Genomic DNA, 24666 nt, shown 5'->3' on the forward strand with positions numbered 1-24666 from the left:
AATATTCGTAACTTTTAATATCCGCGACATGAAGAATTCACATTACGTTATAGAGTATATAGAAAATATCAATACACTCGATTAAATTCTTTGTCATCGTGAAAGAGTTCTTAAAACCTTTGCGTATCAAAGTGAGCCAGCTAAAGCTGTGAAATTACACTTTCTACAACTCAGTTCGTAAATTGCGGTAGCAGTTCAAATTTTAATTAAACACTTACTGATATGTGATAGTCACCACTGCTCCGGAATGTGATCTGATAAATTTTAGCAATTAATGTACAAACAAATATCTTACACAATGTGTGACTATATAGACAGCTTTTTAATCTATATATTAAAAATTGTAAGAAAGAGTGTACAGTTTTGACTTTGAAAACCTTTGGTGTTGGAGTTTGCGTTTTGTTTCATTATGAGCTAAAATCTTCTAAAATTAAAGTATGTCCTTCCCATTTGTAGTGCCTCATATGCCGTGACATAATGAATAGACTCATATTTTTTCAGTATGACTAATGAAAAAACCTTGGGTACATTCTGTGAATTGGAGCTATGTTTATGTGTGCTGCTTTGGTTAAGTTTGCAAAAGGAATATTTACTTATTATAATTACGTATCTTCCATTGTGTTTATGCATAGCATTTATGCATAGTGCTCATCTTCATTGTATAGTGGTTAAACATTTCTGATGACAGTTCTCTGATTCGATTCTCCCAAAATCTTATTGGAACTGTGTGCCGCATGCTATGATGATTAGAATTGTAGACTCCGCCTGCGCATCATGCTTGTCCATCACTTGCATCGCGTCATTTGATAATAGATTCCTTTCAATATAGTATTTTCAACTGTCCAATCGTTTGAGAAAATATATACACTGTGCAATTTAATTCATAAAATAAGCTTTCGCAAAATATTAGTGATCCTCTTCGTAAACAAAGATTGATGTAACATGCCTCTAAATTTCAATTAGCGATTCTACTACAATTCTTTCCTTCGGGTATCGGTGTTGTATAGAGTGTGGTCGTGTAAAATCTTTTACATTAATTTGCATTTCAGATGAGTTGTTTGTTTGCGGCTTCTGCGTGTAGAAATTACTACTGCAAAGTTATCATAAAACGATGTAATTAAATTTGATTCTGGTTTTCGAATAAGTATTGTTTCTATCAATGAATAAATTTGACTTTCTCTTTTTGTTTCAGATATTCACTCGATTAATATTTTATGAGTTGAGAATAATGTATGCATAATAGTTGTGTCACATCTGAAATACATTAAAATGCATCGTTTCTCGTTTTGGTTGAGTATTGTTTGCGCCGATAATATTTCTAATTTTCTTAGATAATGTTTCTCCAAAACGAGTTTGCACTGACATAAAAGTCTATTCTTAGATTTTTTGCGTGCTATTGTTTGTTGATAGAATTCTTATTGTGTTCTGAGAATCGAATAATTCCGAAGTCTATTTGCGATCAATAAAAAATTTCGTCTCTGTACACCGGTCCTAAGAATATTTCCTTTTGGAGGAAAGAATGTGAAAAAGAGAGAGGGCTTCCCCACCCCATAGATTGACAACAGATTCTTCGCTTTGGGCTGTATAGAGGGAGAGAGTGACCCCGCCGGGCTCGAGTCTGGTTGTACTGTGTAAAGCTTCTCTAATGCGTGTGTTGGATATCTCCGTCAAGGTAATGTTTATAATGCCCGAGTAGAACGAAAATTGTATATTGTTAGGTCGCAAGGATGATTTTATGATAGTTCAAAAGATATATTATTTCCATTTCAATTTATGAAATTTGTAATGTTTGATAGTTTGTTTTGCTATTATTTTCCTGTGTGTTGTTTACATGTTGGCAGATGCATCGTTCAAATCGTTTCTCTGCTATTCATCCGTGCATGTTTATCGTTTTGATAGATTGTTTTTCAATTATTTTCTTTTGTGTAACTCTTGTTTGCTTTTGTGCATTTGTTTGGTTCTCTATTAGCTGTTGATTGTATTTCTCATTATTTCATTGCATGTACCTATTAATTGTTTACGTGTGCCGTTCAAAGTGTTTCTCTTCTATCCAGTGCTGGCTCCGTGCATGTTTCTCGTTTTGATAGATTCTTTTTCAGTTATTTTCCTGCATGTGTCTGTCGTTTACACGTTGGTAGATGCGCCGTTTAGAGTGTTTCTCTGCTATTCAGTGTTAAGTGCGTGCATGTTTCTCGTTTTGATAGATTGTTCTTCAACTATTTATCCTTTGTGTACCTCTTGTTTACGTGTTGGATTGTGCATCGTTTTGGCTCTCTATTAGCTGTTGATCTTGTTTCAATATTATTTTCCTGTCTATTGTTTATGTGTGGATGATGCACCGTTCAAATTGTTTGTCTGCTATTCAGAAATAGCTCTGTGTTGTATTAAATTCGTCATGTTTCTCGTTTTCATAGATTATTTTTCAATTATTTATCCTTTGTGAGCCTCTTGTTTACGTGACGGGTTTTGGTTCTCTATTAGCTGTTGATCGTATTTCTCGTTATTTCCTTGCGTGTGTGCTATTCACATCATAAGAAATTGATTAATTGTGTCGTGTTGGAATATTCAACTTAGCTTCCCGTATTTTTTATTATGTGTATTGCATTCCTTCTGCTTTCTTTTTTTTTTTTTTTTGCTGGGTTTTTCGCCTTCACGCAGAGTTACAACATAATTCCTGCCACTATTTGGCTTTACTATCCTTTGCATGTAAACCGCTACTGCACACCTGCTGTTGCGGGAAAAATTAGCGATTCGAGTCGGGCTCAGACTGAAAAATGACGATGGAAGTCGGCCCAGGTGTGATGGCATCGTCGCCTGGATGGGATGAGAGTGTGCATGTCCCTACTTACATGTAAACCACTCACGCGCCGCCTGAAAAAAAAAATTGCGAACGAAGTCGGCCCAAGTGAAAAACTACTGAATGATAAGGGCACGCGCGGCTCTCCGGCTCGCTTGTAGGCATTCGGACATCCCCTCACCCGTCTACTTGCATGTAAACCACTCACGCACCACCTGAAAAAAAAATTGCGAACGAAGTCGGTCCAGAGTGAAAAATCACCAAAGAAGTCGGCCCGGTGTTGTCAGTGTGCATGCCCCTACTTGCATGTAAAGTACCTACGCGTCACCCGAAAAATCGCAAAGAAGTCGGCCCAGGCTGGAAAACAGTCAAAGAACTTGGCCCAGGGTGTACAACCATAAGTGTGTACGCTCAGCTCTTCGGTCCGCTGGTAAGCACACGGACACCCCCTCACCAGAGCGCCACCCACCGCGCGCTGGAAAAAATAATAAAAAAGCGCTAGAGAAGTCGGCCCAGCTATTGTTCTTGAAGTTACATGCATCTATCAGAACAATTGTAATTAAAACTCCACTATGGTGCTCACATATAATAATGTGAGACTTTTTATAATAAAACTTAAAATTTTGATTGTCCCCATATTTATTAAAAATACCTTTGATTAAATGTGCTATACCATTAACTGAAAACTTTCGTGATTACCACTAATAAAAAATATTGTGTATGATGTGTGATACCCCTTCAATGCAAATGCATCATACCTGTAATAAGTATATTCTTTATTACGTGTATTGTGTTTCTTCTGCTTCATGCTTTCGGCTGGGTTTTTCCCCTTCACGCAGAGTCATAACATAATTCCTGACACTAATGACTTTAATATTTTCCACTTGTACTTTTGTGTATGACTATCCTTTGCATGTAAACTGCCTACTGCACACCTGTTGTAGCGGGAAAAAAATTGCGATTGAAGTCGACACAGATTGAAAAATGATGAAAGAAGTCGGCCTAGGCTAAAAAATGTGAGCGGGTAAGCGCGCACGCAACCCTCCGGCCACGCTCCGCCCACCGCTCCAGCCCTCCACCCGAGCGCCGCCTGCCGCGCACAGGAAAAAATACCCGAGTGAAGTTGGCCCAGACGCGCCTAGCCGTTGCTAGGGGCCTGGGGGGTCGTTGCTAGGAACTAACTCTCAACCTATCTATACTACTCGGCCGTAAGGTCGAAAACGGCACAAGAGAGATTGCATAAAACAAAGTGAGCGCTGTTTCACATTCTGATCCGTATGAATATATCGCGTACGCATGATGTACACATGTTTATGTCCTAACGTCTGCTGCATGCGTTTCCGATCCTTCGCTCTAACAAAAATTATTCGCACATATTTATAATGCGCATCATATTTGTTTTGCATTATATCTTACGCTTTTATTGAAACGTATTAAAAAATACAAAACTTTGTATTGTGTAATGCTTCCCTTACATTAAGGAGCTTGCCTGAGTCCCAGAGTCCATAACCTATTCATAAAGTACAAAAAGGTTACTCTAGGTTTGAGAAATCATAACAAACTTCTTTGATGTTGCGCATTTTGAGCTCGTATATGTTCTTCGGAACCCAAGACTCTTTCACTCGACTGACGCAACGAATGTAGGGCTTCTTCGTCTTGAGTAGCATGTGGTACACGACCCTGAAAGAGAATAAAAAAGAAGATATCTCAAGCTGGCAACAGCGACAGCAAGATTTGAAGCGAGTGACCTATACTGCTTAGAAGAGTGTGAAACATATCAAGCTTTACGTGCCAATGCCCTGCCACGTATTCTACTAGACTAAAGTTCTCCAACAGACCCTTCACAACCAGATCAGACATGCGCTAAAGTCGTTCGACACAGTCCAAAAGATTATTATATGCAGGGAAAACACATACGAGGGGGTGCTGAAAAATAAACCTCTACCCGAGAAACGTCATCATGACGGTTGTGGACAACAGGGATGGGCATAAATAGGTTTTTTTGAGTAGTAGTAGTAGTAGTTTTAAATATAAATACAAAATACTTTGTTGAAAGTGGTATTTAAATACTCCGCATAAATACTTTTCAATATGTGTATTTAAATACAAAATATAAACGCAGTGCTGAAATACCATAAATACTGCTAGGAAGATGTCATCTGGAATTACAGAAATGATGATGATCATACCAACGAATCAGCATGGAACAATAGATTTATTTGCTAGATTATCATGGCGATTTTAACACTAGAAGTTCTCGAAGCCTACATCATATGTCTTCTGTTCGGTTGCAGAATCAGATTCGCAAAGGTGTCGATGAAGAAAGGCTCGTATTAAATTTGACGAGGATCCATGATAGAACAAGGTAGTCGGGTAGTCCCAACCGTTTTCCACAATAACAGTGAGAAACCCGCCATTTAAAATGGCTTGTCGCACGTGCGTGCTTGCGAAAATATGGCGTAACTGCGCCACTCTCCAAGCTCTGCTTTGCCCTTCTTACAGAAGGGTCAAATGCAGGGCGACTTATGAGGAATGACTTAAGATATGAATCAGTATCATGCGTATTTAGGAGCATTTATAAAGTATTTACTAAAATAAATAGCCAAAAATTTGTATTTAAATATAATTATAAAAACATTTTTTGAGTTGGTATTTAAATACAAAATATAAATAGTACACGAATAATATTTTAATTACAATGTATTTAAATACTGCCCCCCATCCCTGGTAAAACCAAATAAACCATCCCAGACTAAAAACAAAACAAATCGGAAGAAGAATGCTGGGTTCCACGGATGGACACTTGCTCGCTGCCTCCTACTGAAAGAAAAGTAGGTCCGAGGTCGCGTCCCTTTCAGAGACCATCGTAATCCCGTCAAAACCGTGGCTCTCGGGCGCGACCTTGTTCGCCTCTAGCTCCCAGCTAGGGTTGCCACCTTTCGGAGTGCAAAATACCGGCTGAGAGAGAGGAGGTTGAATAGAGGCAAAGAAGGAAATGTTCGCGAGAAAGGGAAAGTGGGAGAGGGGGTGGAGAGTATACAGAGAGAGAGAGAGAGAAAGAAAGAACGAGCGAGCGTACTCGCTCAAGACAATATGATAATAATAATGAATAACTAAGAAAACTACAGGTGACTACGGGGTTGGGTCTGTGCTCCAGATTTATTCAAGCTGTAGTGGAATGTTGAAAGGAAAACCCCGTAAAAACCCCTATCAAAGGGTTTGAGCCACAAATACCGGCAAAAGGCTGCCGGTATCATCTTCCTACCGGCAACCAGCAGAGCGAGCAAATAGCCGGCCCTGCCGGTATAATACCGGCCTGGTGGCAACCCTACTCGCAGCGTAGTTCAACTGTATCAAATAAACTTCTACCCGAGAAACGTCATCATGACGTAGGTAGACAGACTGAAACCAAAACAGATTTGGTGACAAACAAAGAGAGGTCTACTCTTGGACCGACCCTCTTCCAGATGTACGAATGCAATCTCGTCATCGTATGGACACAGAGGGATAGACAGTATCCCGTATAGACATCGTGTGAAGAGCGAGGTGAAGAATAGACTTTAGTGAGTTCTAGTGGAGCGTACGCTGCCGCCTTTGCGTACGTAAGGAGTAGCGTGACGGTTCTGCGCAATCCGCGAAGCTCTCTTAAGGTTTTACGCGTGCGCAAAAGCGCCAACGCTATCGCTTACGTACGCGACAGCGGACGTTGCACTAAGCCTAATCGTGTTTGTGCGCGAACCATTCATTTCTGCTAGGGCTATCAACAGATCCATGCCTTCTACAAGCCCATAATTTTCAAATATTGAACTTCGGGCTGTCATGAAGGTCCTGTTCGCGCAGAAGGACACTCCAAGGGTGTAGACAAGGGTCTCAAGGGTCACAACACTCTCTGAGTGTACGGCACAAACGAGTGCTCATCATGTTCTTCAACCGTGAATAAGTGGTGTGCAAAACTTTCAGCATACGGATTTTGACACCGAAGGCACCGAACGATCAGGGAGACCTCCAACGGCGCCGACCCCCGAAATTGTTGATACCTTCCGTGACCTCATTTTGGCATATCTGCGAATCTCGGTTAAAAGGATTGCGGACACCTTACGCATGCAGAGAACGCGTTGGTTGGTAATTTATTTATTTGTGTATTATTATATTTGTATGATATTATTATCACGTCATTATTATTATTTATTTATTAACTTACGAGGAGTTGGGCATGCGGAAGCTGTCAGTCAAGTGGGTGCCGAAATGCATGAATGACTCTTGGCATCCCATCGCCTTCTCGAAGAGTCTAAAGCCCACGGAACAACGGTATAGCACCTTCGGCCGCGAGCATCTCGGTGCCTCGTTGCCGGCTGTTCGGCATTTCCGACATTTTCTTGAAGTTTACTCTTTTGACGGACCATAAGCCATTGACCTACGCCTTTCGATCCGCCAGCAGCAAGTATTCTCCACGCGAGATCAGGCATCTTGCCTTCCTGGCAGAATTCGGCGCCGACATACAGTTCGTCAAGGGCTCGCAGAACTGCCCGGCCGACGCCTTGAGCCGTCCTTCGTCGCTATCTGCGCTCTCAGACGAAGTCTCGCCGGAGGCTCTGGCTTCTGCACAAGCACTTGACGACGACTTGCGCACCTTTCGAGAACGTCAGCCCTCCTCCCTTCAGCTGCAAGACGTTCCCCTTCCTGGCTACACGCAGAAGCTTTGTTGCGACGTCTCCACTGCTCGCCAACGCCCGCTCGTTCCCATGGCGTCCCGGCGTGCAGTCTTCTCTTCACTGCACGATCTGGCTCATCCTGGCATCAAGGCTACCCAGCGACTCATCCAGGAGCGCTACGTATGGCCTTCCATTCACCGCGATATTCGCGCCTGGGTAAGTTGCCTCGCCTGCCAGCGTTCCAAGGTCCACCGGCACACCTTCAGCCCTCTGGGCACGTTCGACACCCCTGATGCCCGCTTCACCACGGTCCACCTAGACATCGTCGGCCCGCTTCCCTCATCAGGGTACCGCTACCTTTTGACCGCCGTGGACCGGTACACCAGGTGACCCGAGGCTGCGCCCATGGAAGACATGTCTGCAGAGACCGTCGCCACCACCTTTCTGGCCACCTGGGTGTCCCGCCTTGGCGTGCCGTTTCAGATTACCACCGACCGTAGACGGTAGTTCGAGAGCCGCCTGTTTGCCTCCGTCACCACGCTCCTTGGTGTTGGCAAATAAACTTGGCACCTTCAGGCTGCGAGCCACCCAGCATCAAACGGCTTGGTCGAGCAGTTGCACCGGCAGCTGAAGGCCTCTCTCAGCGCCTGTGACGACCGCGCCAACTGGGTGAACGACCTCCCACTCGTCCTTCTGGGCATTCGAGCCGCTCTCAAGCCTGACCTCGGCTGCAGCTCTGCCGAGCTTGTCTACGGCTGCGCCCTCCGGCTCCCGGCTAAGTTCTTCTTGGCCCCCACTTCTCAAGCCCTGGACCGTCACAATTCCTCGAGCGCCTCCACCATGCTTTCGCGACTCTTCGCCCGGTGCCCACACGTTCCTGTGCAAGCCGCCGCCCCCACGTCCCGCAAGACCTCCACACGGCCTCCCACGTCCTCCTCCGCACGGACGCCGTGAGGAAGGCGCTCCATCCGCCGTACCCCGGTCCGCACCCCGTCCTCCATCGGTCCGACGAGCCCTTCAAAATCTTTATCGATGGCCGGGTTGACACTGTCACAGTCGACAGACTCAAGCCCGCCTACATCGAGGCTCCCGTCTCCTCCTTAGGTGCTGATCCCTCATTCCCGTGCCTGCATTCAACCGTCAACTGCCCATCGGCCGCTCCGCCTATAGCGTCTTCCCCATTGCGCCGGAAGACTGTCACCTGGGCTGACAGCTCCTCGCTGTCTACAGCGGGGCGGGGGGGGGGGGGCTGTAGTGGCCGGAAGTGAAGACATTGACGACCGGCCCCAGCGCCTGAGCTTGGCTCGTTAGCGCGTGGCTACGCCGGCTGTTTTAAAAAAAGAAACGCTCGCTTCGCGCCAGTCAGTTCTACCGAAGCGTTGGAATAAACATATCGCCCACAGCTCTGCCTGAGTCCGCTTCACTAGAATGGCTTGCTCCGCCACTTAAGCGAGGCTTTGAAGGGAAAACGGCGCCGGAAGCTGCGGAAATGCGTTCTCCTTTGCGAGGTAAATGAACCGGCTCAACCAAGCAAGACAATGGAGGTTCTGAAGGACCTGCTGCATTGTGACAGCCGCCGTCTCCCGATCTTGCCCGGTGAAACTTTTTTTTTTTTTTTTCTAAACGTGAAAATAAAAAGGTAGAAAGGAAAGAGATTCTCGGATGACTCGGAGGTGATATAGGAACAGCCGAAGCATGTTTGAGAGAGCAGACATCGGATTTCCTTGTCCGAGGTGAATATGTAAAAATACCCTCGTAACGTACCTTTACACACGGCTGCATAGCTTCGCTCAACTTTGCTCATGATGAAGTTCGATCCCATTCAACCCTTCACAACTACTGCAAACAGGAACCCGCGAACTCAGTTCCTCTGTAGTTGCTGTTGCCGATGGAACCGCCTTCTCTGCCGTTTCTATTGCACCATTATAGCCTCGTTTACACGAACCCGATAGGTGGAGTTGACAAGCGGGTTGAGTCGAACTCGAACCCGGCGCGACGCTGTTTACGTGAACTCGACCCAACGGAAGACGATCGCTGTGATGCTTGGCGAGTTAACCTACCCTGCTGTCGTGTTGACTCGTACACAGCGGGGTCGACATGACCCGACAGCGTTTACATCAGCGAGTCGAACCCGATAACTAGAGATGAGTGTGGGTATGAAAATTCGTACCCGCAACCACCCCGCACCCGTGGGCGAGCACGAACCGATCCGGACCCGCACATCCCGACGTATACCCGCAGACGTACCCCCAGCCCAATGCGTACGCAGGTTTCACTTATGCCACGTGCAGAGCCGTTTATAGAGAGAGTTTTGCCATTAGTAGGAGCCTAACTTGAACCGCGTCATGCGACGTCATGACTGAACGACCTCCCTCTCCGCGCTCTATTGTTGTCTAGTCGTCAACCTGTCGCTGACACCATGTTGATCCAAGGCGTTGGTCGCGATGCAAGGGGGAAGACACGTGCGTACCGCGTCTTTCGAGACCGCTTCGTCCTTGAATCCTTTCAGTTTGGTAACAAAGTCCCCATTTCACAGGCGCTTGTGGGTGATAAGCCGGCGACCCTGGTAGATTACAGAGAGCGCGACAAATGTACAAGTCGACCAGCCGGTAAACTGCATCAAGATGGTGCCTACCTGCTGGCTGATAAGCGGATTTCGCTTGGATTCAGGCTTTTTGAGAGGTGCAACACCGACTCTGACGTCAAAACAGGCTCCGCTCGTGAAGCGGCAAAAGATCAAAAGATGGCCAAACTCTCTCTATATACGGCTCTGCCCACCTGCTGCTGGTACACATCCTGTCGTCGGTGCGATTTTGTAAACTTATCTACATGAATATGTGGAATAAAAAGGCAAGAATGCTTATATTCATAAAGTTCAGTAATTAAATTCAAAATTACGCATCAAAGTGCCGTTTTCGGATTACCTTGTGATCGCCGTGTTCACTAGGCCTAACACCGGCGACAAAACATTTTCTTTTCGAATAGATATCGATTGAGAAGCATCAGTAGAAGCTGATTTCCGAGAAACTTATGTGTGAATGTAGATCCGCAGCGTGCAATCAGAGTACTCTGTGAAATTTTTTTGTCACAAAATTCCCACTTCACCGTGTTTGTTTTCATCGCCATGTTGGGTGGCGGTCAGGTGTCATGACGACCCCCCGTGGCAAAAAGCAAACCAATCAGAGGCCCGGAACTGTGACTGACAGATCGAGCCTCTTTTTGGTACTCCTCCCAATGGCCACACTCCCTTTAATATACGGCTCTGCTTGGTCTCAGAACACGCTGCCATGCTCTGCAGCGCTGGCGTACTGTGGGCGGTGGTGCGTTACGGTTAATCCTGTACGGTGGGCCTTTACCGGTAAAATGTACATTCCAAAATATGTTTGTCAATAAAAAAAAGCACAATGGGGTTGCTAAAAGAAATAAAATCTGGTGAGATGCCCAGGGATACGTGGTCGGAGACTGTATAAAGTGGCCGGAGTTACCTTCCGCGATATGCACCCTACAGGAGAATGTGCATAATAGTCAGCTACAAAACTATGGGCTTCGTCTCACCAAACCACTCTCCTAGTGTGTCCTCTCCATGGCAGGACTGGTGATACGTATCACTGCATGTTAAGCGGCGGGGCCCTCGGTCAATGTCACTGACATTTCCCTCCCTTCTCACCGTAACAGGACTGAACTTCCATCGTCAGCTCCTTGGGTTCTTCTCCATCGGCTTCCAGAAGCTACCAGCACTGGCAACTGAAGATGCAGCCTGTACGCAATTATTAGTCCCAGTACATTGGCACTCTTACCATTCGGCGTCGTCCCGAAAAAGGACACTTGAAGGGTGGATGGATACGTCGTGAAGGTCAACAACAGTTTTGTAGGATACTATAGTCCGTCCGTAGCGTGAACAGCCCATTTTGTAGACCACTGCGATGTTCTGGCTGAAGCCGTAACACAGTGCCTGCAGGACCTTGTCTGTCTCCTTCCCACAAGAGACGATTTCTAAATTTAGCCTGCAATTAACGCGAAAACGGGAATGGGAACAACAGACGACTTGTATTGGCAGGGGGGGGGTGGTATATAAGTTTAATAAAGAGGAGGTGGCGTCCACGCAGGGAGAGGTCAGCCAGACCTATGTCGGCTTGCTACGCCCTGGTGGAGCAAAAAAAAAAGGGAGAGAAAAAAAAAACGGCCGGTTTCTTTGCAGTGGGGGCGAGTGCCCAGGGCCGCGGTTCTCAGTTCACAACGTAACACTCAGTTGGGTGTCCTGTAGGTATTGCAGGAGAGCCCTTGTAACGGCTCCCTGTTGTTGGCGTGCGACGGGGCCGAGAAGCACGGCCAGAGAGAGCGAGCCGTGTCCCAGGCGTTGGAGGCGATTGGCGAGGACAGCGCGGGCTGCAGAGTACTCCGAGCAGATTAGTAGGAGGTGCTCAACGTCTGCTACTGCGCCACAGGTAGCGCAGCTGGCTGAGCGACGCTTTCCGACCCTGCACAGGTATTGCGGTGTATATGCGACGTTGAGCCGGAGCCGATGCAGCAGCGTTTCTTCTGCGCGGACGAGCTGCTGGTATGGAGCGAATTGCATTGTCGGGTCAATGGACTGGATATACGCGTTGGAGCGTACAGCGTCTTCGACAGAGCGACGCATTTCGGAGGCACACCACTCGCGGATCTTTATAAGGCAGGCGGACGATGTGAGCGGCATACTAGCTGGCGGGCCGACGTCTTGGTGGGCACGCCTCGCGGCGGCGTCCGCTCGGGAGTTCCCACTGAGGCCTATGTGGCTGGGAACCCACTGTAGCCGCACACCGTGGCCAGAGGCGCAAAGAGAGTCGCATGCGGCGATGATAGCCGTTTGGAGGTCGCTGATGATTTTGGTGGCGTGAGAACCCAGGATCTCCAGGGCTGGCTTGCTGTCGGTGAGGATCGTCCACTCTGCAGGTGGGGAGGACGAGATGTGCTGAAGGGCCATATTGATTGCGAATAGCTCTGCTTCCGTGGAGGACGTCTCGTTGGGGAGCTTGGACGCTCTCTCAAAATCTTCGTGGGGCACATAAAAGGCTGCAGCTGCTCCACCAGGTATCACAGACCCATCAGTATAGACGGTCTGCCTTCCGTGGTGCAGCGAGGATAGGTGTTCCAGGGCAAGTTGATGTGCTACAGGCGCTGGCGTGTCGCTTTTTTTCCCGAGGCCATGGATAAATGTGCATATGGGAGGTTGGTCGAGAGCCCATGTTGGGGTAGCATACGATACGTGAGATGTGGGAGGTGGGACAACACCCTTCAGACGGCGCACTGCGCTACCAAAGGCAGACGCGGGGCTGTCGTGGTCAATGGTCCTGAGGTAGTGGAAAGGGTGCCGAGTCATTAGCCGCGTGTAAATGCGGAGGGTCTCTCTATCTCGCAGGGTGGTAACAAGTGGTTCCCTGGCCTCTGCAAGTACCGAATAAGTTTCCGTTGTCTTGGGTAAGCCCAGGCATGCGCGAAGACTGCGAGACTGAATGTTCAGGAGTTCCCGCTCGTGAGTCGTCCGCAGGCCGTGCAGCACTGGGATGCTGTACCGCAGGAGGCCGAGCACGAGGGAGCTGTGAATTTGGCGAAGATCGCGACAGGTGGGGCCCCAAGACGCTCCGGAGATGCGGCGTAGGACGTTCACTGATCTGCTCGTCTTGACGGAGAGGTTCTTTATGTGCTTAGACCAGGAGAGCTGTCTGTCAATAATCACGCCAAGGTACTTGCAGTGCGTCACAAATTGAAGCGGGGTTCCGGCAACATGGAGAGGGTAGCTGGTGAAGGGCCGCCGAGTAAACGCCATGGCGGCTGTCTTGCTAGGGGATACACGGAGTCCTCGGTCGGCAAGGTAAGACGCGGTGGTGTTGAGAGCGCCTTGTAAGCGTTGTTGAATGGCGTCCCGTCGAACCCCGGATGTCCATATGCAGATGTCGTCGGCATAGATTGTGATGCGGATATGCTCAGAGAGGCGCGCCGGGAGTGATGCCATAATCAGATTGAACAGCAGCGGACTCAGTACACTACCTTGTGGCACTCCACGGGAGACGGGAAAAGCTGGCGTATCTCCTGATGCAGTACGGACGAACAGCGTCCGGCCGGACAGAAAGTCACGGACCCAAGAAACCATTCGAGCTCCCACTCCCGACTCTTGCAGGGTAGCAACAACGGCACTGTGGAGAACGCTATCATACGCCTTCATGACATCCAAAAAGACAGCAACAGTAAAACGTGCTTCCGACTGTTCTTCTTGGACACTGGATACCAGGTCGATCACGTTGTCGATGGACGACCTCCCTTGTCTGAACCCTGCCATGGCCTCGGGGAAGTACCTCACAGTTTCAAAGTACCAGGTTAGCCGCGAGTGTACCATGCGCTCCATTGTCTTCGCCACGCAGCTGGTGAGTGCAATCGGCCGAAAGGAATCGATGTCATGGGGCGATTTTCCAGGTTTTAAAATGGGGACCACCATTGCCGACTTCCATTCTGCGGGAACAACACCGGCGCGCCACGACTCATTAATGAGCCGCAAGAGCAGCTGGCGTCCGCGGAGGGGTAGGTTGCGAAGGGTCTTGTATGTCACTAGGTCTGCCCCAGGAGAGGTGTGCACTGGTGATTGTCTTAAGGCCGACTCTAGCTCCATGGAAGAGAATGGGTGGCTTAAGGAAGGCTCCATTGGTGGATCAGGAACAACTGGGATATCGCAGGCTGACGTGAGGTCGACAGTGGGTGATGAGGTCAGCCTACTGCAATAGTCTTCCGCAAGCTCCATCTCCGAACGACCTGTGGCTAAGGATAGCGACCGGAACGGATCACGCTGAGTAACCGGCTTGGTTAGACCCTTCATCACCGCCCATATTCGGGAGAGAGGTGTGCGTGGCGACAGCGACGATGCAAAGCTTCTCCAGTGGTTCCTGGCTAGTTTGCGAAGGTGCCTATCGACGGCTTTCTGCACCCGTTGAGCTTCACGTTTGTCATCAGGGAGGCGGGTTCGACGAGCGCGCCTTTCCGCTCTCCGGCGTGTCGCACGCAGGCGCGCGTACTCCGCATCAACGGCCGCGAACTTCGTCGGGAGGCGAACGACGCTTGTGCAAGCGCGCGTGGCGCCGACCACAGCACGGCAGAAGTCTTGATGGTTGGCGCGCTGGAGCACGGAGTCCGTGAGGGCGGATTCAACAGCAGCCCTATAACGGTGCCAGTTCGTCGACCTGGCGGTACGCCTGAGTTGGGTCCCAGGAGCTCCACGGATGTTGATCAACAGCGGCAAGTGATCACTCCCCAGCGTGTCAGCATCAACTTGCCATGTGAACTGCCGGGCAATCGAGGCGGATACAACCGTGAGGTCCAGGCATGACGAGACAGAAGACGACGGTACAAACGTTGGAGAACCGTCGTTAAGGAGATGGAGGTCTCGTTCTTCAAACAGCGCTGCAAGGCGTTCCCCTCGCGAGTCAGAGCGTGTACTACCCCAGGTGACATGGTGCGCGTTAAAGTCCCCACACAGTACATATGGAGGCGGGAGGCGGTCTAGAATGCACCCTAAGTCGTTCACATCATAGGAGACGGCTGGGGGCAGATACACAGAAACAACGGTGAGGTCGGTAGTGCCCATCCGGACCGAGCAGCAGGCGTATTCCCCTCCATCGGTTAGCCCGATGTCCCTGCTCAGAGAGGGTATGTCCGACCTAACAAGAACAGCTGCTCGACTCTTGGCACCTCTGGGCTTGGAGGCGAAGGTGATATAGTTGGAGAGGCGGAAGTCGTCACGGATTCCGCACTCCGATATGCACATGAGAGGGAATTTGTGCCTCCAGGAAAATTGACGGAAATCAGATAGCTTCGACTGCAGGCTTCTCGCGTTCCACTGAAAGATCGTTGTCGTTTGGTACTGCACAGCCATGCTGCCAGTGGCGGAGCGGTAAGGGCGCCCAGCTGATCTTAGTGGCTGCTACGCTTAGGGCCGGATAATAAGGTGGGAGCGATGGCGTTCTCGAGCTGTAGGATGGATCTAATTTCAGCAAGTGCCTTGCACTCAGGACAAGCGGCGACGATGGCTTTTAATGCCGCGAAGAGTAGCCTGATCACCACGACCTGCATGTCTCCAGGGTCGTCGTTCGCTCGGATCGGTGATGGCCGGCGGGCCTTCTGAGAGTGGGTCGGCAGCGGGTCGCCACTGGCCTCAACATGCGTTGGCAGAGCATCGCGAGGGTGGGGCAGGGGGGGGAAGTCACTGTCGCTCAATGGAGGGGGCCCACCAGCCCCATTGCTAGAGGCAGCACGGTGCCGTGACTGCAGTCTTCGCCGCCGCCGCCGTCTGCGGTGCTCGCGGCGTTCCTCTTTCTGGACCTTCACCTTTGCCTCCTGGTAACTGCTATTGGAGCGCGAACGCTCCCTTGCAATGCGCCGCTGCTGTTTCCGCTTGGGGCAGTCGTTGGATGTTGCTAGATGATTGCCCTGGCAATTCGCGCATAGGGGGTCGTCTTGCGGGCAGGCAGAACCGTCATGAGACGTTCCACAGTTTGCGCAGACCTTCTTCCGGAGGCAGCACGCAGCAACATGCCCATGTCTCAGGCAGTTGTGGCATTGCGGTGCGTACGGTAGGTAGTGCTTAACTCTCATCGTGAGGAGATGAAGACTGATCTCTCGTGGCTTGACAGTCCCGAGGAATGTGAGCCTCACAGCACCGGCATCCCTCTTTATTCGCCTCGCTGCAATGACCGGGGCGTCAGACCGGATCGCCAGCCTTATCTGGTCGTCGGACAGTGAGGTGTCGACACCGGTGATAACGCCATAGCACGTGCTATTGGCAGGGAAAATGTGAAAAAGTGCCACATACAATAGTCTTCCTATACACTGCACAACACTCGTTGGATTCAAAGTAAGATAAGTACAGTCACATCAAGGCAGTCAACTTCCCCTTTTTCTGATTCTGCTTGGTGTGGGACAGAGCCAAATACAACAGGCCAAGTATCAATGTCAACTGAGAGAAGTCGTCCCAGGACGCACATTTCCCCAGGGCTCTTTACTATTTTCATTTCTTCTTCTTTTTTCACGGGGTCATCCCCAGGTAGAGAGCTGAGCACGAGTGTGGGATACGACAGCAGTTTTTCTATTTGCGTGCCATATTCGCATGCATGTGGCACTCCTGCAGGTGTGATGCAGGCATATGTGCCGGAGGGGGGCTTTCCCATGGGAGGGATACCCCCTCAGGGAAGTCTATAGACTTTCCTGAGGGGGCCTGCTCACATTGAAGATGAAACTTTCGTGGGATATCCTACGAATCGCGTGTTTCATTCGAGTGCTCATGAAAATCCTGTAAAAGGTTGCCTCACAACGTCACAGCACGGCATTCCCGAACCCTGCCCGACCTCTGTACATGAAAAAAGGGGGGAGGGACGTTGTGCCTCGGCCCCCTTCGGCAGATTTAAAACTCTCCGCCTATGGATGCAGGTATATATTTGCTCACTTGCGCTCACCTGTGGCGAGCTCTTCATAGATATCTCCATTTGACAATCACATTTTGCTTACCTCTCTAACATTGAGTACAACTGGTTCCTCACAGACCTAGCCTGCTGCAAGCGACGGTGTTGAATGAAGTTGTCGTAGCACCACTCTCTGCTCATGTTCTTATAGACCCACATATTGTACACTTTGAGAAGTGTCAAATGATCACTGCCAGGAACATCGAACAGTGACTTGCTATCATCTGCTTCCTGCTGTTTCTTCTGCAAGAAGCCATCGAGCAGGAGGATGCGTCAGAGGCTGTCCCGTGTGCAGGAGCGGGGCGCACAGCGCTCCGTATGTAACACCCATTACCTAATAGATTATAGCGACCATGTCATAAGTACGCCTTCCCAGCGCCGCATTTCGTTTGGAAGCTAGCGCTGGCGCTACTCATCGGCAGGTTATTGCTTCCTCAACTTCCACAATACCTTGTACTTCAGCTTAGTAGTTTTGTACAAGCGGTGGATGTACCACCGAAGATGTACGTTTCATTCTAAAGTTGATTATCATCAGCATTCTACGCGTTTCATAGGAGTTGCTGGTGTCGTCTGCTATGGTAGTCATACGTCCGCTTCTGTGCATTCAAAATTCAAATTTCCATCGTCCAATCATGATGTAGATCTCGTGGGCCGATGAGTAGCGCCCCTAGCGGATCGTGCGGACGGGCTCCACATAGGGGCTGCCGATTATGACATCGTCGTTATAATCTAGCATTTCGTGGTAACAGCATATGTACAGTGCCACCAAGTTGTTAGCGTACTCGGTCGGACCACTACATAAGTGGAACATGCCAGAAAGAAAGAAAATATCCTTACCTTTGGACGGGAAAATATGTGCTGCGCAGACAGCATAGCGATTATGGTGAGGATCTCTTCGCTGCAGCCCAGCTCGAGCGATTTTATCAGCAGCTTGGCGAGCGGCGGTTCCACTGGATACTGTGTCATCTGGTGCGGGATTGAGACGAGGCCACACAGTAACACACACAATGCCACACTACGACGTCGAAGCCTTACCTGCCTTCCCAGTTCGGTCAGCATTTCTTCTTTGTTCAGTGCTTCCAGGAGCTGAAGGCTTCTGATTCCTCTTTGAAGGGCCTGCATATCAAGCCGTATAAATGGACGCGAAAAATAAGTGTACGAAAAAGAAATGATGTAAGGTCAGCATTAACACGCTCGAGGGGATAGTCTGGACCCAAGGCAAAACAAACTGAAGTTTATTGTCACTATGATGTCACCATCTGTGGTGTCCTTTGGCTTTACTCTGCAAAGCATCAAAGTCACGCATTCAAGGCAAAAGCTTTCAAACTACATCGGCAGCCCGAAAAGAGAGTCGTGTGCATCAATGGGTGCTTTAAGTAGGCTCCCCAGCACTCCTTAGCAGGTTATCAGGGGAACGCGTACCGGGAGGCACGGGCGCTCCGCACGCGTGGTACGTATTGAGCATTCCCTTTAGACGGTATATGCAGCGGTATATGCGAGGCTATGCGACATCCCTCATCGTTCTGCTCTATTGTTGTTCCGCCGTCAGCCGGTCGCCGACGCCTTATTGATGTTGATCATTGTTTACGATGCAAGGAGGGAAGACACGTGCGTACATCGTCTTTCAAAAGCCCTTCGTCCTTGAACTCTTTCAGTTTGGCAACAAAGCTCACCTTTCCACAGGCAGCTGTGGGTCATAAGCCGGTTGTTCCCGTATATTACATTCAGTGCGACGACAAAGCTGTCGACCGCTGGAGGAACCGCGCACCAGAGGGCTGATAAGCGGATTCTACTTGGATTCGGGCTTTTTAGGCGGCGCAACGACGACTCTGACGTCAAAATAGGCTCCACCCATGAGGCGGCAAAAGATCAGAGAATGGCCAAACTCTCCCTATAGTTGGCTCTGACGGTGTGCAAAACCCAGCGCCCTCTTGTAGCCCGCACGAAAACCTCCGACATTCCGCCATGTTTGAGGCGCCCAACTCGGCTCATGCCGTACACCCTGTACACACAACTCTCGTGCAACAGTTCAATGGCGCATCATGCCTCACACATGTACTATCCCACTATGTCATTTACGTGGTGAGACGAGCGGGTTCAAAAGAGAACGTAAGCAAAGTGACAGTTTTCTATATCTCTTATTGCATTTAAAGCACTGGAGCGCTGCTGTGTCATCCCGCTGTTATGAAAACGCCACCTGAATGGCTCATATATACAGTGTCCAATGGTGTTAGATACAGTGTGCAGCGTGCTGGTAATTAGGCACACGCTAGAGAACTCTCAGGTGGGCAAAATTATGCTCAGACAGATCGCAATGGCGTCTCTCATGATCAGGGATGGGCAGTAATACTCATATTTCGTATTATAATACTAATACTACATAATTCTTCCTTGAAATCGGTAGTATAAATACTAATACGTAATAATTTGATTCTGAGGTATTATAATACATAATACTAATACTTCTGTGTATTACACGAGTAATACTTGTAATACATTGATACGTAACTTAAGGAGAAAGAAAGGAAAAGAAAGTCAGAAATCTATATAATCTGCGCATTACTTATCGAGACAGTCATTCTCCAATGACGTGTTATTTCAGATGCTCACATGTTTAGCATATTTACAGTGCTCTAGAAGGGTATGAGTATTTACAGTGCTCTAGAAGGGTACCCTTCTAGAACACGGTAGCATATTCTCAAAGGGTAGTCCTCTACAGTGCATGCCTTTTCCGAATATGATGAGATAGCGCGGGTCAATGGATCATTTCCGACAACGCGTATGCGCATGCCCAGCCCTTGAGTCCGCCATCTTTGAGCGGAAAACATCGCCATGGACCCACCTGCAGGCGACTGTCATGTTCATTGTGGGGAGATAATCGGTTTCAAGGTTACGCCGACGTTTGAGGTCTGGTAATCAGTACAATTCGCTTTCACTCTTTCCGCATTTTTCTTCCAATCTTCTTTGGCTACTTTCCCACGCAACGTACGTGCCAGTTCGTAAAGCGTCACCATTATTGAGGGGAAAGACACGACGTTCGACATTCCACCGCCAGGGGCGACGCGAATATGGAAAAGGTCCATTATAGATCACATTGAACAGCTTGCTCTCAGTGTGGTGTGGTGGAGTCTTGATTTCGTCCACCCTGGACGATAAAATGTGGGCCGTTCAAAAGTGTGCAACTGTCCATAGTGCAACCCCGTACAGGGGTGCCTGGACTGGACGCAATCTTTCATACCACAAAGGGCTTGCAATGCGATGACTCATCTTTACAGACACTGAAATGGAAGGAATGCGAGGAACCCTCCAGTAAACTCTGGCACTGAGGTCACTCCCTTTCGGATAACTTGAGGCAAAGGCCTTGTTGGTGTCCAAATGTTTGTGGGACACAAAGTGCACCGGTGACACGTTGGAGGTCGTACATGTGACCTCTGGGAAGATATTACACATTGAAAAGTATTATAATACATGTAATACTTCGATTTTGTGTATTATAATACATAATACAAATACTCAAAAGTGTTACAGTAATAATATTATAATACTATGTACTACTATTGCTGCCCACTCCTGCTCATGATCATAGATTTCTCCTCGTAAAGTCACGAATTAGAAGGGTATAGTTCAAGGTTAACCGACAGTTTTATTTCTTCAAACATAATAGAAAACTAGGGAAGTGTAGAGGAGGTGGTGTTCCCCTACATGAGTCCTGACCGGCGATGATGGAATGCCCCAGCGGGCAGATGGACGTGGCCTCACACTAGGACGGTGCCGGTAGAACTGCCGTGCCAGAGCCGTAGCGCGTGGCAGCAGAGGCACGTCTTCGTCATCACACACGGGCCGCCACATCACTCCCCCCCCTCAGACGCGGAGCGGTGTAGAGCTAGCGGTTGGGGTCCGCGTCGATACATGAAGAGGAGGAAGACGGGCGACACGTGGAACAGGGACGACTTGTTCAGAAATCGCAGTAGCAGCAGAATGGTTGGTGCGGGCAAGCGCTGACCGGGCGGGTTCCAGGGGCGGTGTGAGGGCAGGTATGCCGAAGTAATTCAGAGAGGGGCGACAGAACCGCGACCGGTTCGTGAGCGCTGGGCTCGTAGTGTTGTCGCCAAGGAGACTGCGGGGAGGACCATCGTGAAGCACGGGGAGACCGGGAGTAAAACTCACTGTGGCCTCCGTGCTTGTCCCAGGTGGAACGTTGGTCCCGGAGCCTCTTGACCGCATCTGGACGAGCTGCCAGTGTCTTGTATGGAAGCCTGGTGGGAAGGCGAGGCGGGCAGGGTTCTTGGACCGCAAGCGTAGCAGATGCGTGTGGGGCGGTCGACAGCGGCGTACCGCGACCGGTACAGGAGCGTGATGCTCGGGAAGGTGCCGCTGGTGGTAGCCCGAGGAGTGCCATCACGAAGCGTGTGGCGACGTGACGTGGAGTGTGGGACCATTGCGACGTGAGCTGGGTAGATGGGTACAACCACGGTGTTTCGCGGCCGGGCGTTGCGATGAGTAGAGCCGCGGTGGATTGGCGTCGTCGCCTAGCGGTTCCTCGGTTGAACGATGCACCGCACCTTCGGAAATGACTTCAGAGGTGGGCTTGCAGGAATTTCGGATGGTATTGGGCCGAATTACGCCGAACATGGTGTTCATAGTTCGGGTCACCAAATGTAGAGGAGGTGGTGTTCCCCTACATGAGTCCTGACCGGCGATGATGGAATGTCCCAGCGGGCAGATGGACGTGGCCTCACACTAGGACGGTGCCGGTAGAACTGCCGTGCCAGAGCCGTAGCGCGTGGCAGCAGAGGCACGTCTTCGTCATCACACACGGGCCGCCACAGAAGCACCTAACTATTCCATTTTTTCAAAGCATTCATCGCGCGCATTTAGATACCGGTGCCACTGGCGCGGAGACTCTGACGACTTTGGCGCAGAAAGAAGTGGGCCGCTGTCGTAGTCAATGCAGAGTGTCTTTGAAGAGCCTAATCTGTGTGGCATGTCTTTGTTTCAATGCGCTCTTTAAGGGGCCCAAAATAAATGGTAAACACTTGGGGCTAAGTATGGGCTGCAAGGGACAGGGGGCAAAACCTCCCAGCACGGCTCGGCCAGGGCTGCCACTGTCAAATTCTTTGATGGTTGATTCGTGATCGTTATTATCGTAAAGAAGTATGACCTTTCCGGACGACATCCCTGACCTTTTATTGCGAAATGTGTTTCGCGCTGCACCCGTTATCAACGTGTAGTAGTAATGGGCATTAATCGTGAGCCCTTGCGCTCCAAGAAGTCCACGTGGATGATACCACGCATGTCCCATAGGGCAGTTCCAAGAAGACAGGATTCGACCACGCTGGCATCCGCTTTCCGAACTCTTCACGAAGCGGACGAGATACGGTGCTATAACTCAGCTACCCCTAAACATATTGCACGAGGCAGAACAACGCGAAGAAAATCGCTCCTATTGGTGTGAATACGTCATCATGATGTTCCTGTCGCTGGGGCTTCCTTAACTGAAGGGCAGTGCATATCTTTAAAGCTCGTTTATTTAATATGGAAGCTGTTTTCGGAAGCGAGATTTGGCAGAGTAAGCTTCGGCAGTGAAACGGTGCTGTACATTACTGACAAGATGACATATATACCGGCTACCTTGTGGATGAACTCAATAATGTAAGAGCCTGAGTTTGGTCCCACAGAAGGACGACAAGAACACATGTCTCAATTTGAGTGTGACATGTACAATCGTGTGTGCATGTGTGACACATGTGGCTCGGTCTTTTACGTTATGGAGGGCATACATTAGTGTGCGGGTCTTATCAGTTCCCGGATGCGATAGTCCCTTTAAGATTGCTTCTTGCGGACCCTTCTCCTTATAAGCACTGTAGGAAGATCGCACCAATACCACACGGCAGTCGCAGACGTGTCTGGCACCCTGCCGTACAAACCTGACGATCCGGGGCGTCCATGTAGTCAAACTTCATGATGTCGTGAACACCGAGGGCCTTGAGTTGCAGGATGGTAGAAGAGAGTTCGTTGCGGATGATCTCCGGATCTTGTGTGGGTTTCATCTCGTCGTATACGGCCTTAGAGTACATCCTGTATGCCTTGCCTGGTGCTGTCCTTCCCGCTCTCCCTGATCTCTGATTTGCTTGCGTCTAGTACAAAGAACGTAACGCACAAAGAACAATTCGAGCACGCCGAAAAATTTAGATCAAAGCTTAAATGGCTGGCAAAAATCCCCGTGCTACAAGGCCCATTGTTTGCGACGGCAGCCACAGTAAAGCGACATCCTAGCAACAAAGGTACCAGGCAGGAGCCACATCATGCACGTGTTTTTATGCGACACGTTTTAGAGTGAGAAGCGATATCGCAAATTGGATGTTAGGATATCCATGGGAGCTTCACAGAGAGCCCGTTTACGTAGAAAGTACATCCATGCGACTGCCAGATTCCTACTGTTTTCACATCCCAGAACCGTCGCATAGATATCTATTTTGGATATTTGGATGTTCCGGGGATATTTTAAAATTTATGCTATTTTTGCGTTGAATCAATTTGAAATTGATAGTTATTGATTGCTGTAACAAATAAATGCTGCACACAGTAATTAAACAAAAAGGCATCTACTTTTGGCAGCACACCCCGCTTGTGGAGTGGTGCAGAGCGACCTTTCAGCCCTAATCCAAGACCAATGGAGACAACAGGTTAATAAATGTGCTCCGACCTTTCACCATATCAGACGCAGGCTCTCTTGGGACATCTACCAGATGTCCCAGGGATATACAAAGTAAGACACTTTTCGAAGTCACATTGTGGACGTACAGGTAACGTCGCATAGACGTGGCGGATATGTGCGACGTGTGCGACCTTTGTGGGACGTACCTAGGATATTTCTGGTTTACTGGGCTACGAAGGGCTGCAGAAGCCCTTTGTGGGGAATTATCCCGTCGCGAAAACACATTGCCGTAAGTGTAGGTTATAACGAAATAAACTATAGGTACGATTATGGAAGACGTACACAACTCTGGTACTTTGTGCCACGCCATATCACAGGGATGGATTTAGGGGAAGGTCTGGATGTCCTGACCCCCCAGCCCTCAATTTCAGTCGTTACTCAGTTTCAGTTTCAGTCGTGTAATAGCATGCTGTCCAAGGCAGGACCCCCCATTTCAGAAAAATCCTGAATGTGCCCCAGGACACAACTGCTCAAATTCTGGAACGCACTCACACTTGCAGTGCAGTTAATCTGGGAAATACTAACGCAACCCGCAGATATCAGGGGTTCTACGCTCAAGTAAGGTGCCGTCACGTACCCTGTTCAATGCTTCCTTCATAATATTTACAACTGCAGACAGTGGTGTAACTAGGGCATGCAACATACAGTGCGAGAACTCTGAATCTCCCTCCCCGCGCAATACTGGATTCCTGGATTCCAAGGCGATACACGATAAATAACAATATGATACCACATGCTGGAAAATAATCAGGCTTCACATGCGAGTATGAGAGCTCCTCATGTTGTTTTTCGCCACGGTAGGTAGGGTGATGGAGTATTGGTGCGGCGCATGGATCATTTCCGTTGTGTCACCCAGTACGGACCACATCCCTCGCACACCCCTAGTTAGGCCACTGGCTGCTGAAAAATGTAATCACATATCCGCGCGCGGGTGGCATCAAGGCAAAAATGGCATGCACTGTTGACTGATGTTCACGCTGTATTCTGAATATATGATACGTTGCAAAGAAGTGCAGC

The 24666-nt window shown here is 49.2% G+C and overlaps 1 protein-coding gene across 1 annotated transcript in view; it reads right to left on the bottom strand.

Moving 5' to 3' along the window:
- Positions 1-3813: 3813 nt before the first annotated feature.
- The window catches only part of LOC135366485 (ATP-dependent RNA helicase DHX8-like), a 36210-nt gene continuing 15357 nt past the window's right edge, over positions 3814-24666 (bottom strand). The window contains exons 8-13 of the mRNA XM_064599197.1: positions 22859-23068; positions 17967-18047; positions 17769-17897; positions 16978-17174; positions 11247-11453; positions 3814-4477 (exon numbers count right to left, since the gene is read on the bottom strand). Of these exons, the coding sequence (XP_064455267.1) occupies positions 4330-4477; positions 11247-11453; positions 16978-17174; positions 17769-17897; positions 17967-18047; positions 22859-23068 (972 nt within the window). The 3' untranslated portion in view covers positions 3814-4329. The remainder of the gene's footprint in view (positions 4478-11246; positions 11454-16977; positions 17175-17768; positions 17898-17966; positions 18048-22858; positions 23069-24666) is intronic.

Source organism: Ornithodoros turicata, chromosome 8, assembly GCF_037126465.1.
Source record: "Ornithodoros turicata isolate Travis chromosome 8, ASM3712646v1, whole genome shotgun sequence".
NCBI lineage: Eukaryota > Metazoa > Arthropoda > Arachnida > Ixodida > Argasidae > Ornithodoros > Ornithodoros turicata.